Consider the following 15,941-nt stretch of genomic DNA (forward strand, 5'->3'; position numbering starts at 1 on the left):
GATAAGAAACTACCAAATCCCCTCATAGGGGAATTTATAGACTGAATAGGCCTAGTTTGTGCGAAGGAAGAGCCCATTCTTCAAGGTGTGGCTGAAATCTCACCACCTCCTTGAAGCCTTCATTAACTACCCTCTGCCTTTAATGAACTCTGTTGTCTGGCCCACAACCCAGGCTTGTGCCCTGACTGGGAATCAAACCAGCAACCCTTTGGTTTGCAGGCTGGTGCTCAATCCACTGAGCCACACCAGCCAGGGCTCTGTTTTTTGTTTGTTTTTTTAATCATCCCATCTGAGTACAGCTCGTTTCTACCTGAGACCACAACTTCCTGAGGACTGACTATGCGAGTCACATGACGATGTTTAAGAAACACCGATAAAACTGAATCCTACTGATTTGCATTTCAGAAAAGGTCAGACAGATCTGGGTTTGATTTCTACTGTGCTACCAGTTACTAGTTAGTGCCTAAGGACAAGTATTTGAATATACCTAAGGTTTCAGTTTCCTCATCTATACAATGGATGATGACTTCAACTCCTGGGTGGTTTTGAAGACATGGTTTTAGCTGGGGGCTGGGGCAGCCCTGGAGACTTCCCCACAGTGGGGATTGGAACCTGCAGCAATGTTGGCAGGGGCTTGAGAGCAGTGCATCTCTCGGGCAGGATGGAAAACTTGCAATGGTCAGGCCCCGTGGCTGAGCAGCTCCCAGAGGATTTACTAATCCACTAGGTACTTGAAGGTGACAAGGTACTTGATCTGTGCTCCCTCACTGGAGCTAAGGAGGTTAAGCAATTTGCCTGAGGTCACCCGGCAATCAAGTGGTGAAGCCTGTGCGGGTGAGAGGGAGGAGAGAGGGAGTGCGTGGGCAGCGGTTAGAGGGGGATGACACGCACACTTTGTATATAACAACATGGGGTAAGGGACAGGAGTGTGATGCTAAATGTGTAACAGCCAGTAAATGTTTAACAACTAGCTCACCAAGAAAGGTCAACCCCACCCTGGCTGGTGTGGCTCAGTGGATTGAGTGCCAGCCTGTGAACCAAAGGGTTGCTGGTTTGATTCCCGGTCAGGGCGCATGCCTGTGTTGCGGGCCAGGCCCCCAGTTGGGGGTGTACGAGATACAACCACACATTGATGTTTCTCTCTCTCTCTTTCTCCCTCCCTTCCCCTCTCTCTAAAAATAAATAAATAAAATCTTTAAAAAAAGGGAAGATCAACCCTGCTGTGAAGTGTTTGCCAGTTCCTGTGGTGTAAATACTTCCACCACCAGTGTTTCTACACGAGCTATCAATCTGACAAGCTATCAGTACGACATCACTGGGTCTGGGATTCAGAAGAGGTATGCACAGTTGGCTTTTATGAGCCAGTACCAGCCAGCTCCGGCATTCCACTGAGGGCTCAAGGTCGTCATGAATGGGCCTGTGGGAGAGCCCACTCATACTGACTTGCATCTAATCCTCCCAAACCCCTCGAGGTTGGGACCCTCCTGCTCCCATTTCACAGAGTGGGAAGCTGAGGATCCTGCCTGTGGTCACACAGCCATCACGTGGAAGCGAGGGGCTCCAGTCTGGGCCGTCCAGCTCTAGAGCCCTAACCACGGCCGACTCTCGCTAAGCATGAGCTGCTTAGTGGCACTGGCTGTCAAGTTCCAGCCCGTTTCCAGATGAATTTCCAGTTGATCTTTGGCGCTGGTATAGTTTGGTTCCTCTCTTTCTGCCCCCAGCTATTTTCCATCCCCATCCATGATAGCAGGACTTCCCCTAACATTCCCCGTTGGGGTCTAGCTGGCACAGCCAGAAGAACTGGAGGTAGAGGCTGGCCCAGCAAGGCCAGTGGGGGCAGAAACAGGTTATGGTGGTGGGACATAGAAACGTCCAGGCCCGGAGTCCGTCCCAGCCCAGATACTTACTGGCACTCAGAACCAACACTAACAGCACATGTCTGCTACTAACAACATAATAATGATAAATTACTGGGAAATAATGAAGTCTATGTGATCTGGAGCACTGAACCAAACAGGGGACTCTGTCTGGGAATGGAGGGAGGGAGACCAAGAAGACTAAGGGACGGGGAGGAAAGGCAGGGCACGCTGGAGGGTGTGCGTGAGTGTGCGTGTGCATGGGGACTGGAGGGCCTGCAGGGTCCTCGGAAAAGACACGGGACCCAGGCTTGTGTCTGAGCCCCAGTGCTATGATTGTAGTGGTGGGGGACAGGGGAGAAGGAAGATCACATCACTGACAATAATAACAATAGTCAAGATTGTTATCTGTGCCCTGGTCAGTTAGTTGTAGCATCATCCCATACACCAAAAGTTTGCAAGTTCAATCCCTGGTCAGGGCACATACCTAGGTTGAGGGTTCATCCCTGGTCAGGATGAGGCAGCCGCTCAATGTTTCTCTCTCACATTGATATTTCTCTCTCTCCTTCTCTAATATCAATAAACATATCCTTGGGTGAGGATTAAAAAAAGATTATTATGTGTAACTAATTGTAATTTATTCAGGTTTCTGGGGTTGTGCTTATACTACAGGTAATATTTACCTCTCTATCACCAGGGCTGCAGGGGACTGAAGAGGTGACACTGGTACACAGAGAGTAGTAGGACTGATCTGATGGGAGCCGTGCCCCTTCCCGATCTGGCCACTTGCTGGTCACCATTCAGGAGAGCTGTTTTAGAAACTCGTGAGATGTTTGCATTCCCGTGCATGTGTGTGCATGTCCACATGTGTGGGCCAGTGCACGTTTGAGGGCCTGTGTGTGCACACACATGTACATGTGTGCACCTGCATGCACGCATCTCTGTGTGTACATGTCTGCTCCTTTCCTGTCCAGGGAGGAGCTGGGCAGAGGCCAAGGGGTGATGGGGGAGCAGAGCCGCTGCAGACAGAAATGGAAATGAATTCAGCTCTCGTCCCATCTCTTTCGAACCTCTTTGCACACAGTGGAAGCTTAATAAATACTTGATGATGGTTCTGAACCTGGGAAGCCAGCAGCTGTTCCCAACTCTGACTCTCAGAGCCCCGTAGGGCAGACCAAGTGGGGAGTGACCACGGGGGTCTTCATTCTTCCTGTCAGACCCTCTGGTGACTCTGCCCAGCTGGAGCCATGGTCCACTTCACACCTCCTGTCCTGGGGAGGCTGGTTCCTCCTCCGCAGCTTCTCTCTGGCTCTTTCCCACCCATCATTCCAGCAACATTTATGGAGCAACCACTTTGTGCTAAGCACCGTAGTGGGAGGCATCCTGGAAGAGGGTACAGGCGGTGTGGGGTCAGACTGACCTGGGTTCAAGTCCTAGCACCCTTAATTACAAGCTGGGCAATATCTGGTAAATTACTTACCTGTGCTCCAGTGATTTCCTTCCTTCCTTCCTTCCTTCCTTCCTTCCTTCCTTCCTTCCTTCCTTCCTTCCTTCCTTCCTTCCTTCCTTCCTTCCTTCCTTGTTTTCGTCTGTAAAAGGCCAATGATGACATTTTTTTAGGGTTGATGTGAGGGTTAGAAATAACCAAGAGGCGTCTGCACGCAAGTTGCAGGGTTTCAGTGGGTGAGCTTATCCACCTGGATTCATGAGGACGTCGATCCCCTCTGCTTCTGTTACCTTGTAGTTGTTGCTCAACACCTCTGAGCATCAGCTTGTAAGACGAACATAATGCCCACCTCCTTGGGTGTTTGGAGGATGTTAACTGGATAATATGTGTGAAACAACCTATTGTAGACCTTGGCCATTAACAACTGTCTTCCTCGATTCCTGCCCTCGCATCAGAGCGCACAGCTCTCCTCCTTAGGAGACCCTCTGCTCCTCCTCCCCACTGCTCGCGTGCCGCGTACATCCCTTATAGTCGTGGGCTTCCGGTATCTACCTGTCGGAGGAAGGGGGCAGTTGCTTAGCTCTCATGTGGGGAGCGGAAACTACAGTTCCCAGTCTTCCTTCTGTGGTCGCGGGGCTGGAAGCTGAGGGCGGCTGGCCCCTCCTCTAGGGAGGAGCCTATAAGGAGGGCGGAGTTAGGAGGTGGTGGGAGAGTTAAGCCAAGCCAATGAGACCAGCTGCTAATAAGTGGGCTGGGCTTGCAATATAACAGTGGCAGGAGGAGGAGAGCAAAGCTATTGAGCCAGCGAGGAGTGAAGCTGAGCCTGGCCTCGCAAGCTCCAAGAGGACCACCTCCTGAGACAGTTCTTTCTCCCCTGTTCTTTCTCCAAGCTCCCCTCCTGCCCTTCCTTCCTGCCCAGTACAATGCATTTTTGACTGGACGCGTCTGGACTCCAAACAGCCCCACAGAGCCGGAGCAAGCCACAGAGAGAGGACTGGAGCCAAGACACTCTGGTGGGGAGCTTGGATGCCTGGCTCTCTTTGAGGACATCTCTGGAGCAAGGGTGGCTTTGGGGTTGGGGGTTGCACTGCAGGGAATCCAGCCAGGCCCCAAGATGGACACTTCTGGGCACTTCCATGACTCAGGGGTGGGGGACCTGGATGAAGACCCCAAGTGTCCCTGTCCATCCTCCGGGGATGAGCAGCAACAGCAGCAGCAGCAACCGCCACCACCACTGCCAGCACCACCAGCAGCCCCCCAGCAGCCCCCAGGACCCCCGTTGCAGCCTCAGCAGCAGCAGCAACCGCAGCAGCAGCAGCAGCAGCCTCAGCAGCAGCAGCAGCAGCAGCAGCAGCCACCGCATCCCTTGTCTCAGCTCACCCAACTCCAGAGCCAGCCCGTCCACCCTGGCCTGCTGCACTCCTCTCCCACTGCTTTCAGGGCCCCCCCTTTGTCCAACTCCACCGCCATCCTCCACCCTTCCTCCAGGCAAGGCAGCCAGCTCAATCTCAATGACCACTTGCTTGGCCACTCTCCAAGTTCCACAGCCACAAGTGGGCCTGGTGGAGGCGGCCGGCACAGGCAGGCCAGCCCCCTGGTGCACCGGCGGGACAGCAACCCCTTCACAGAGATTGCCATGAGCTCCTGCAAGTACAGTGGTGGGGTCATGAAGCCCCTCAGCCGCCTCAGCGCCTCCCGGAGGAACCTCATCGAGGCTGAGCCCGAGGGCCAACCCCTCCAGCTCTTCAGCCCTAGCAACCCCCCGGAGATCGTCATCTCCTCCCGGGAGGACAACCATGCCCACCAGACTCTGCTCCATCACCCCAATGCCACCCACAACCACCAGCACGCCGGCACCACCCCCAGCAGCACCACCTTCCCCAAAGCCAACAAGCGGAAAAACCAAAACATTGGCTATAAGCTGGGACACAGGAGGGCCCTGTTTGAAAAGAGAAAGCGACTGAGTGACTATGCTCTGATTTTTGGGATGTTTGGAATTGTTGTTATGGTGATAGAGACCGAGCTCTCTTGGGGTTTGTACTCAAAGGTAGGAGTTGCAGTTTCTCTTTATACCTTGAACAAAAGGAATATACAGGTACAGAGAGAGAGAGAGATTGGGGAGAGAGGTGGTGGTGGGGGAGAGGTGGTTACTCGATTATATTGGACACTTGAACTTCCCATGGTTTTCCTTCTTAATCCTGGGAGAATTCATGCCTCTCTTTCTCGGTGGGGGACGCCCCCCTGCACTGTGTCTAATTTGGAGACTCCGTGTTGGGGAGGGTTAAAGAATCCCTTCGGAGAAATCATTTCTCCTCCTGGCTCACCCATGCTAAAGCATAACCCAGGAGCTTAACGCACCAATTAATGACACTCTCTCCGCCTCGATGTGCTTGCCGGTTCCTGTGACTTCCCCTCCTCTCCGCCCTCCTCCCTCCACTCCATTTTCCCGAGGATAAAACAGAAATAAATGTCTGGGTGGGGGGTGGGGATTCCACGCCGGTCTCTTCTCTCTCTGTCTGCTCCCTCTCTTCCCAAGTTTCTGTCTCCCTCCTTGTCTTTGAGAGACTTAAGGCGAAATCAGAAAAGCACCAGTGACCTGAGTCTCCTGGGGCTTGGGGTAAAAATACAGGTGGAGGAAGTCAGCAGTCCTTTCCCTCAGGAAAGAGGACTCAGAATAAACCCGCTACTGCCTCATAAACATCCCCTGATAAAAATGGCTACAGGTGTTCCCCGGGTAGAGCAGATGGGCGCCACCTTGGCACCAGCCTGGGGGGCGGGGGTGGGCCTCTGCTTCGGATGGGACGGCAAGGCTTCCCCGGCTTCCCTAGAGCCCGCTCCCAAGCTCGGCCCGGTTCTCCCCTCCCACCCCAGCTCCTTCTCTCGGGATAAATAAGGCTGAGTGTGTGTGCGCGAGTGTGTGAGCGCGCGCCAATGGAGACCGGCAGCGCCCGCCGTAGCGGGGGAGCTGGCCCCACTGCTCCCGCCTCAGTCCAGCCCAAGGCGGAGGACGGGGTTCCCTCCTAGAGGGGCCTTGGAAATCGTGTCCTCCGAGGCAGTGGGGATTGAGGAAGGTGGGTTTCTGTTCCTGCTCTGCCCGCTGTGGGCTCTGAGGCTTGGAGACCCAGGGGAGTCTTGGGACAAGTAGGTTTTTCCCATCCACCCCTCACCCCCAGTTTGTTGGGATGTGTGTATGTGTGCGTGTGTGATTGCCTGTGTGTGTATGGGTGCTTCCTTGTTGCTTGCATTTCTCACTTATTTGTCATTTTGGGCAGGGGGTGGCTGGGCCGGCCGCGGTAGCTGGGAGGGGCTCAGCTGTTGGAGGTTTCAAATAGAGCTTGTTTCGGGCCGGGCACAGCTGCCGCGAGACTGTCACATTCCTTGTGGAAATCCAGCCGCTAAACCCTCGGAGGTGCCGATCGGATTTCCCCCGTTCCCAGCCTCGAGTTCTAACAGGGGATGGGCAAACTCGGTGGTTCTGGAAGCGGCTGGGGCGGACCTGTCAGATGACCTCTTAGCCAGGGCCGGGACTTCCAGGTGGGGGTTCTGCTAGGAAAAGGCTGCTCAAAGGGGGCTGCTGGGCGGAGCAGCTCCTGGAAGCAGCCTTCGTCGAAACGGCTCAAGGATTCGAACCCCTCAAGCGTGCAGACGCGAGTGGGGCTTCCCCTGGAAGCACGGCTCACTTAGTCATCCCCAGTAATGAGCCTCTGAGGCCGCAGGTCCTTCTGCTCACGCCTTCTCAGAACCGCTTCTCGCTCTGGGCACACAGGGAGAGGGGCCGCCGCCCTCAGCACAGGGGCTCCTGCTGGGAAGTGCTGATGGCCCAAGTGCTGGGTGTGAGGGGAAGGGGTGAGACAGCGTCTCCTCTTTCAGTGAGCCCCATGGTCAGAGCTCTTCCTAGAGACAGCTCCCAGTGCACTGGTCTGCGCACATTCATCTTCTTGCAGTGGGGGGGCTGCTGCCAGGGAGGAAGGGGCTGGAGCAGGTGACGTTCAGGGAGAGTGAGAGAAAGCAGGCTCCAGTGTGAAGGACGGGTGAAGTGATCCAAGGGGCCAGGCGTCCCCGTTTCTAAATCGCTGACCCTCTGGCTGATGGCAGCTCGGGCGGGGCAGCACCTGGGAAGGTCCTGTGGGCCTCCGCTGGTGAGGCGGCTCCTTCCTGTGCCTCGCGGTTGGTACTGGGTGGGATCAGCAGGACTCACTGTAACCTGCTCTCCCGCTCGTGAGCCCTGCTGCCTGTCCATCCACACTCCGAGTCATTCAGAAACAAGCACCGTCTGCGTGTCTTCTGTGTCAGACCCTGTGGATCCAGGAGGGAGGAAGGGAGCTAGCCCTCTCTGCTGGAGGCAAATGGGAGCATTTCAAAGAATCAGACTGAAGTTTGAATTCCGGCTCTGCCACTCCCAGCTGTGTGGTCTTGCACAAGCCATGTAGTTTCTGTGAGCCTGTGTCCCCAGTCAGCAAGTGGCGAGAAGTGAGCTGGACTAATAAACAGGACTATTGTTGTTGTTGGTAATGATGACACTGGGGAGAGAAAAAGAAATGTCTTTTTCCTGTTACCCATCTCAGTCTCCCACAGCAGTTGGGGCCTGAACAGACTGGGAACTAAGACTTACTGATGGAGGGAGAAGTCGTATCTCGGAGGGACAGGTTCTGAGAGGGGCAGCCATTCCTCCTCACGGCCCTGTGGTGGTGAGGGTCTATTCCCTGCTTTGTGGAGAAAACAGGAGGGTTCGGGTGAGAATGAAGAACCACCAACTGCAAGCACTCAGAGTCACTAGCAGACCCGGGGTGGGATGGGTGATGGTATCTTTTGCTGGGGAGCTTTCCGTGTCTGGAAGCAGGAGGAGGGACTGGTGACTGCAGGCCCCCCAGTCAGACTGGGTCATTCTGCACGAATGGTGGCAGCTCCCACTCAAAGGCGTGGTGGGGAGAGGGACACACTTCCCTCTACCCCCCTGCCGTGATGGAAGACTGCTAACCTTGTGCCTGAGCTGCTGCTTTCCAAAGTTCTCTGCCATTTCCCACGGAGCCGTGGCCTGCCTGTTTGCCTGCCTTTGACTGGCATCTATTGCCAGGGAAGGAATTCACCACGAGGCCTGGCTGGCTCTCTTGAGAGGAACACAGCATGTCCCTGAGCACATCCAAAGTTAATGCAAAAGGAAGCCAGCGAGAGGAGGTAAGAAACTGGGGCAGAGCCATCCTGGCTTCCCCTTCACGAGCTGTACGTGGTGACGGGCAGGAAGATGAGCTAAGGGGGGCTCAGGTGGCAGGAGAGCTGCTCACTCTCAAACCAGGGCCGTGAGGCCTTGCTGCAGGGAAGGGCCAGAGATGGCCCCAGCAGGCTCCTGGAGGTTCCGGACTCACCCTGAACCGAATGAGGACTCCAGGTTTGTCCGTGTGTTTCTAATAGCTGAGCTTACTCTGAGGGTTAAGACATCCTGACGTGGCCAGGTCGAGGGAGCTTGTTGAGAAATCTTAGTGACATTGTCTCTACTGTGTTGGTGCTAGTTGGGAGTGGGGCAGTGGGGACTTAGGGTCCTTCTTGGCATTCTTTATTTTCTCCCAGAGCTGGTTTGAGGCACACCCTCTCCGTTGCCTTACCCTGCCTGCTGTGTTCTCCCCGGCGGATGGGGAGAGAGCTGGGGCTGGGCCCTGTCGGTCCTCCTTGTCCTCTCCAGGCTGTGGACTCCTGGACCCCACCCTGCTGTCCCGCTGGCTGCTGAGCTGGTACCTCTCTTCAGTCTGTCCAGATGGCCAGTCAAGGGTGGACAGTGTTGCTCAGAGGCCTCAGGGTGTGGAGTCATCTCAGAGGAGGCTGGGGGGTGCTGGGCCTGGAAGCACTTTCCCATCCCTGTTCTCACGGTCCGTCCGAGCTTCACTCCCCAGACAGAGCGGGTTCTCTGCTCTCTGCCCTCCCGCCTGTCCCACCAACTTCTGGCCCCCTGCTCTGCCTGCTCCCCCTGGCTGGCCTTGTTGCTGGGGTCACCCAGGGTACGGGCAGAGGAGCTGGGGTGATGGTCCTACCTGGCTGTCCTCTCTATCCCATGCGTGGCTTCCTTTCTCATCTCTAGTTACTCTTCTATTTTCAGACCACCTTATGGGAAGCTGCCCTGGAAAGGACTGGCTTCTCTGCATGGCCAGGGAGCGTGGTCCCCCAGCCACTCACTCTTCAAAGAGGAATGGGGTCCCTTAGGGACAGCTCATAGAGGTCAGTGAGTCCCTTCCAGCCTCCAGCCTGGTCCCAGCTCCTTTGATCCCTGTCCTCCCGCTCAGAGGTCTTGGCTGCAGAAGGTAGAGCAGCAGCGGGGCTTGGCTGGGTGAACGGCCTCGCCTCCTGCCAGCCCAGGAGCTAATGTAGGGTAGGTGGGCGGCTGTCAGGAACGTTTGGACATTTGGGAGGAGATGCCTCAAGGTACTTGCCGGGCACGTGGTGAGAGCAAGGAAAGGGCAGACCCCTATTCCTGGGCCCTCTCTGTGGGATGGCCCACGGGACAGGGTGGCAGAAGGCAGGAAACTCTTCACAAGCCATTGGCTACAGGCAGGAGCCTGGGAGCCAGGTGCCAAGGGCCCCCAGGCACATGTTTTATCTTCACAGGTCACACTGAGAGTCTTGGGCCCAGGGAGGGCAAGTGTGGCTCTGGGGCGGTGAAAACGAGGCCCTTCTCCTATCCAGGGTGGTGGCAACTTTATTTATAACCTTGTGGACAGTCTGCCATGAGTCAAGCATTTGTAATCCACAGAGGGGACAGCTAACTTTTATATATGCTTCCCCTCTGTGGGTCATCACACTATTTATAACCGTCCCAAGGAAAGACTTCACAACACGCCCGGACTTCCCTTCCCCACAGGCAGCGTGGCCTGCCTGCTTGGGCTCCAGCATCATCACCGGGGCATTTATCTGCTGTGCAGGCTAATTAGGAAGCTGGCCATGGCCTTCTAGGTCCCTCAGTGAGCCTTCTTGTGAGGCTGTGGTCCAGAGACCTGCTCTAAGTCGTATAGGGTAAAGAAAGACAAAACGAAAGCAGATTTGAGTAACCTCGGTGGTGAAGCTGAGGCCCAGATGGAAATGTGAAATCAGAACAGAAAGCTTCGGTTTTGTTGCAGTTTCTCGTAAGGCACATTTGGAGGAGAAAATGAGTGTGTGAGAGCAGCTGAGAGGGAGTCAGAGAAGGGACTGTGGGGGGTGGCTGTGCGCTGATGGAACCCGGGTCACTCAGCCGGGTGGCAGGCAGACCGATGTGTTCATTTGTAGCTGTTTTTCTTCTTTCTTTCAAAACCCCAAAGGGAGACAGAGCAAAAGAAGAAAGCCACCTATTTCTCTTTAAATAAAGAGGGTGGAGAGTTCTGAGACCATGCTGTTCTCAGGAGCTGTGGGGAGGAAAATTCTTGTGTCTTTTTTCTGGTGAGGAAAGTCCGGAGGAGGCTAATGGGTTTTCAGGTGCCCCTCCGCCACTCCGTCATTCCACCCCCAGGAGCTCTGCTGAGAAAGGAGGGGAGGAGGGTGGGGGCAGGGACTGCTCTGCATCCGGGCCCCGTAAAGGCTGCAGGAGAGGGAAGGCAGGGGCCATTGGTGAAGCCCTGGATCAGCTTTGCACTGGAGAGCTCTGGAAGTAGGCGGCCGTCAAGGCCTCCTTTGCAGATGAAGTCACTGCATCGAGCCAATATTGCTGGTGGGTGACCACGTGGGGCTGAAAGCCCAGGCTCACTTGAGGCCCAGTGCAGGCCCTTTCCTCACCTGCTGCTGCTGGACAGATCGCTTAGCATCCTTTGGAGAGACACTCAGGTTTATGGGCTGGAGACCAGTGACGTGGAACATTGGGACACAGGGAACTTTACCGAGAGATAGGGCTTGGTGGAGGCTGGGAGAGGCCAATGCAGGCCCCCCAGAAAAGTCCTCAGGGGGCGGTCAGGGTAAGGGGGGCTCTGGGGACAGCTTGGGTCCAGGGTGAGACGGAGGTCTGGTGAGGCTGCCTGCCCCGGGGCGGTGCTGGCAAAGCTGCAACGGGGTAGGGGTCGGTGTTACTGAGAGCACAGGAGTTCGTCCTTCAGAGGCCTGGACCGGTCCAGGGTCCCCCACAGCCCCAACCCCGGCGAGCAGGCAGGCCCCAGACCGAGGGGGACACTTCTGCACACAGCTCTGGGGCCTCTCTTTCTCCAGCCCAGCATTTACATCCCACCAGGTATTTTCATGCTGTTGTCCTTCAGGACCTGCTGTGGCCCTGGGAGGTGGAACAAGCAGCAGTATCTCACAGATAAGGAGACTGAGCCACAGAGGGGTTGAGTCACTCCTGGTGTCCATCTTAGGAGAGATGGTTCTGGAACCAGAGCTCAAGTCTCCAGGACAGGGCTTGTCTTTCTGCTAGGGCTTGAATAAGGGAATCTCCAAGGACTTCTCCATCCCTGGTTCTAGAATTTTCTCCTCATCCTGGAGTCCCAGTTTCCCAGTTCCCTGACGTGAGGCTTGTTTAGCTCTGTCGCCAGTGGTCAGTGTTAAAGAAACGCTTGTCTCTGCTTCGAAGGAACCCCGCGGAGCAGCTTCTACCTCTTGCTTCTGACTCGTTCAGGGCCTCGCTCAAGCCCCTTCGCCTCGCTGGGCCTTTGTTTCTCTACCTGAACAATGAGGCCAGGCTCTGATGCTGAACTCCCTTCTCGCCCCAAAGCTTTCAGACTCCCCTCCGCGTGCGCATGTCCTGCTCTGTTGCCGAGACAGTAGCGTCATCCTCAAGCTCGTGTTCTTAAGGGGAGTCAGGCCTGCACCTGGGAACCATCCTCCAGGCTGGGCTGCATTTTCTGGTGATAGTGTAGGAAACACCGCGGAAGGAGTCCAGGATTCAAAACATCGGGAAGGCTCCCTGCAGGTGGCGAGTGGCCCTCGAAGGGTCGGACAGACCCAGATGAGAGGGTCACGGGCAGGAGTCCTTACTGGCTGTGGGAACGTTGGGAGCAGGGCAGGGGGCAGAGTGGGCAAGGAGCGGAGCTGGGCTGTTCTGGGCATGTGGCGTGCGCAGGGCAGGGTGGGAGGGGAGACGAGCCTGGGAGGTTGCTGGGGCTGGTCTCATCCCCAGGGTTTCTGAGTGGAGAATGGAGCACTCATGCCCCGGTGAGGGCACAGGGGTGACTTGATAGTTCACTGATGCCTGTAGTTGCTGGGGTCTCAGAGTTCTGCACCCTTGGGCCCTGCAGGCCTGATGCTATTCTCCAAGACTCAATCTGAGCTGGCACAGTCAGCAGCCTGGCGTGGTAGTTGAGGGCCTGGGCTCTGGGCTCCTGTGCGGTGACACGCCAGTGGTGGGTCCTGAGGGGGTTACTGACTTTGGAGCCTGCTTCCCAGGGGGAATCATAGCCCCTGCCTATGGCGTAGCACCTACTACAAAGCTGGACACGCAGTGACCCTTGATGTCTGCCAGCTTGTGCTTTTATGAGGCCAGTGCTTAGAAGATGCTCCTGCTGTTACCAAAGCCACCCCGAGGACCACAGAGGGGCACAGATGCACAGGCCACTGTTCCACACAGGTGGCGTGGAAGAGGCTCCGGAAGAGGCGAGCACATGAGGAGCGTGCCCCCTTTCTCACAAAAGCAGATGGCCTCACTTTGGGTGGTGGCAAGGCGCCCCTGCCATGTTTCTGGACGGGCCCCTGGGGGTGAGTCAGCACATTGAGAGAGAGGCAGGGTGTGCCCTGGGAGGCGGGGCCATCCGGCCTGGGCTTCTGGGGCCTTCCTACCTCAGGGGACCCGGTTATTCTACACTCCAAGTCAGCCCTCTGTGGCCTCGGCACAGCTCGCTGGGTGTGGGCCTGGGAACGGGACAGGTGGGCAGGAGACAGAAATGAGCCCGGGAAGCCAGGCCAGTGGCAGGGAGACCTAGAGGACAGCCGGGGACAAACAATGATCAGGCAGAGAGGCTGGAGCATGGGACAATGGGAGAGGGCCACCAGAGGCGGTTCAGGACAGACCAGGGAGGAAGAGAGATGCTAGGGCTTTCTCATGGCTTCAAGGCTTGCAGAAGGGTACCTCCTTGAATGCAAAGGGTTGTGGGGGCTTGTGAATCCAGCTTCTTTGTACCCGTCCTGCTGTGATAGGTGGTAACTTCCCACCTGGCGCTAAGGGGCACAAAGGGCTGTGGGCAGGGGAGGGACACGCCAGGGGATCAGGGCTGGCCTTGCATGGAGGCCATGTTTTTTTCACAAGGCCTGATGGCAAGGTAACCAGAGTCGTATTCTGAGCAGAGCCTTGGTGACACTAAGTGAACAACATGCAAATGATGTGTGAAATAAGATGCAAATTGGCATCTGTTATTTTAGAGTCAGCTTGTTTGGCATCTTTCTTAAGGGACAGGCAGGGTGCTCAGTGTCACATGAATGGGAAAGCTGCCCTAAAGGACACTCCCACAGGGGCTGAGAGCTGGGCACTGTCCTGCACCCTCCGCAAGAGCTGTTGTTTGGTGTTTAGCTCGAGGCAGGTGATCTGCTGGAGGGAGACTGCACTTGGGTAATCTTGGCCCAGACTCTTGATGCCAGGTGACTGTAAGGCCAGTGTCTCAAACTCTCCGAGCCTCAGCTTCCCCATTTCTAAAAGGAGATGGTGGCATTCACCAGTCTGGTGAGACTTAAACGTGCTAATGGCCGGGCAAGAGGCCAGCACAGTGGCTGGCATATCCCAGACTGCCAATAAATGGCAGCTCTTCCTTGCACCTTTGCTGAGTTTGCATCTGTCTGCACCCTCGCAAGTTTCCTCCAGCAAGGATTTTTGCAGACCCTTTTCTTCTTTTTCAGAAGATTTCTGCTTCCTCAAATTGGGGCTTAGCCATTTTCTCTCTCTCCTGGCTTCCATTGGGAAGGATGTTGGCTTGCTCAGCCAGCCCCTGAATAGCTCCCACGTGTGGGAGCGCACGGAGATGTCCGACAGGTGATGGCACTTTCCTCAAAGATGAGGGCTTGGGGTGAGCATGCTGGCTTGTTACGCTGCCTTTGGAGGTGCTCAGAGCTGGATGGCGTTGGTGGGATGACCCAGGGGAGGCCTCCTCTGGGGGAGGCTGGTAGCCTGCCTGGCCAGGTGTGGTGCAGTACCTCTCTGAATGGCCAGACTCGACAGGCCCACCAGGTGTGCCACCCTGGGTGGGAAAGGGGCAGGAGTGCAGGCCCTGTGGCCAGCAGGCGTCTTCCTGTATATGCTGCCCACCTCTGGAGGAAGGCAGGGCAGGAACCATTATCCGCTTTACAGGACCTCAAGGCCCAGAGAAGTTATGTGACTTACCTGAGGCCACTCAGCATTGTAAGTGGCAAGGAGCAGCTGGAATGCAGGCATTCCAGGTTTCGGCCCCTGAACACCAGCGGCAGCCCCACCCTGTGTCACAGCAACGCAAAGGCCTGAGCCCTCGAGGACGCAAGTCGGCTATAGGGGGTCTGTCCTCAATGAAATGTGTTGCTCTCCACTCACTCTTCCTTAGAGAGCACGGGCTTCCAACACAGGCCTGGGCTCAAATCCTGGCTGTACACAGCTTCGCTATGCGGCCTTGACGGTGGCCTTTTTATCAGGAAGTGGGGTTTCAAGGGTTCATCGTGGCACCCACTGGGCTCTAGGACTCCCAGGTCCGGGGTGGCCTGTGGCAGGCTTTGCCTTGGTGTCTTCCTCTGAGAGCTCAGCAGCCATGGGACCACACGAGATGCCCCATAGCTGGACCCACAATTCCCTGCCTCTCCTGCTACGGCTGGACCTGGCGCTCCCCTGCTCCTGGGGAGCGACGGTGCTGGGCCAGGTGGGAGGGCATTTTGGCACAAGATGCCAGATGGGGTCCACGCTGTGTGCCAGCAATGGAAAGACCTCCCGGGGGTGAAGTGAAGTTAATTCGAGCCAAGAATAAGTCCAGGTTGGAGGTCTGTTCCTGAGGGTTTCCTTGCGGGTGGCTGGGTCATATATAACACTTCTGTCCCCAGCAGCTTGGCAGAATGTGCCGCTCTCATAAAATAGAAACTTCTTTCCCTTCCATAAAAGTGACTCCAAGGCAACACCAAGTCTCATTCAGGACTGAAAAGAGGGATAGGTAGGGGAAAGAAGAACATGAACATTTACTAAGGGCCTACTTGGTGTTTTCACACGCCTCATCTCATTTTAATTCTCACAGCAGGCTCCCTTTCACTTGTCCTGGTCTCAGCCAGGAAACAGTAGAGTTGGGATTAGAACCCAGGAGCATCCTCAAAGCCCTGAGCCCTGTGCGACAGACGTGCATTTGCAGATCATCTCCTGCCTGGGCTCTTTTGAACCAAAAGGCTGCTCTAGCTCTCTGGAAGCTCTGCACCTGGGCCCGCCCCACCCACTTGACTGTGCCGCCCTCACTCACTGCCAGCCTCACCCAGAGCCTCAGCTGAGCTCTGGAGGGAAGGAGGGGAAGGACATCAGTTTAGACGCAGAGGGTTGCTGCTCTCCTGGAGCCCTGAGTATATTTTCAGGGAGGACGGGGCCCTGGGGCCGAGGACGGGCTCCTGTGGGCTCTGCAGGGCCAGCTGAGCAGTCAGCGGCTTGCACTTCGGTGTCCTTGTCCTGGCTCTGCGTCTTCCGGGATCTGCAACCTCCACGAGAAAACTGAGCCCTGTGAGCCTCAGTCTCCAGACCTGTGCTCATAGTAAAAGGCTTGGTTAATGCT

The 15,941-nt window shown here is 56.0% G+C and overlaps 1 protein-coding gene across 10 annotated transcripts in view; it reads left to right on the forward strand.

Moving 5' to 3' along the window:
* Nucleotides 1-4,113: 4,113 nt before the first annotated feature.
* Nucleotides 4,114-15,941, forward strand: part of KCNN3 (potassium calcium-activated channel subfamily N member 3) — a 147,728-nt gene continuing 135,900 nt past the window's right edge. For 4 of the 10 annotated variants that reach the window (XR_005084855.2, XM_037162454.2, XM_037162455.2 and 1 more), the window contains exon 1: nucleotides 4,114-5,350. Coding sequence is in view for 4 of the 10 variants with exons in the window: in XM_037162454.2 (XP_037018349.2) it covers nucleotides 4,418-5,350 (933 nt within the window). In the remaining 6 variants the exon portion in view is untranslated. The other 6 variants (XM_037162458.2, XM_037162461.2, XM_037162459.2 and 3 more) reach the window with 6 other exon arrangements.

The sequence above is a fragment of the Artibeus jamaicensis genome, unplaced genomic scaffold (genome assembly GCF_021234435.1).
Source record: "Artibeus jamaicensis isolate MK-2021 breed Jamaican fruit bat unplaced genomic scaffold, CSHL_Jam_final contig_447, whole genome shotgun sequence".
Lineage (NCBI taxonomy): Eukaryota > Metazoa > Chordata > Mammalia > Chiroptera > Phyllostomidae > Artibeus > Artibeus jamaicensis.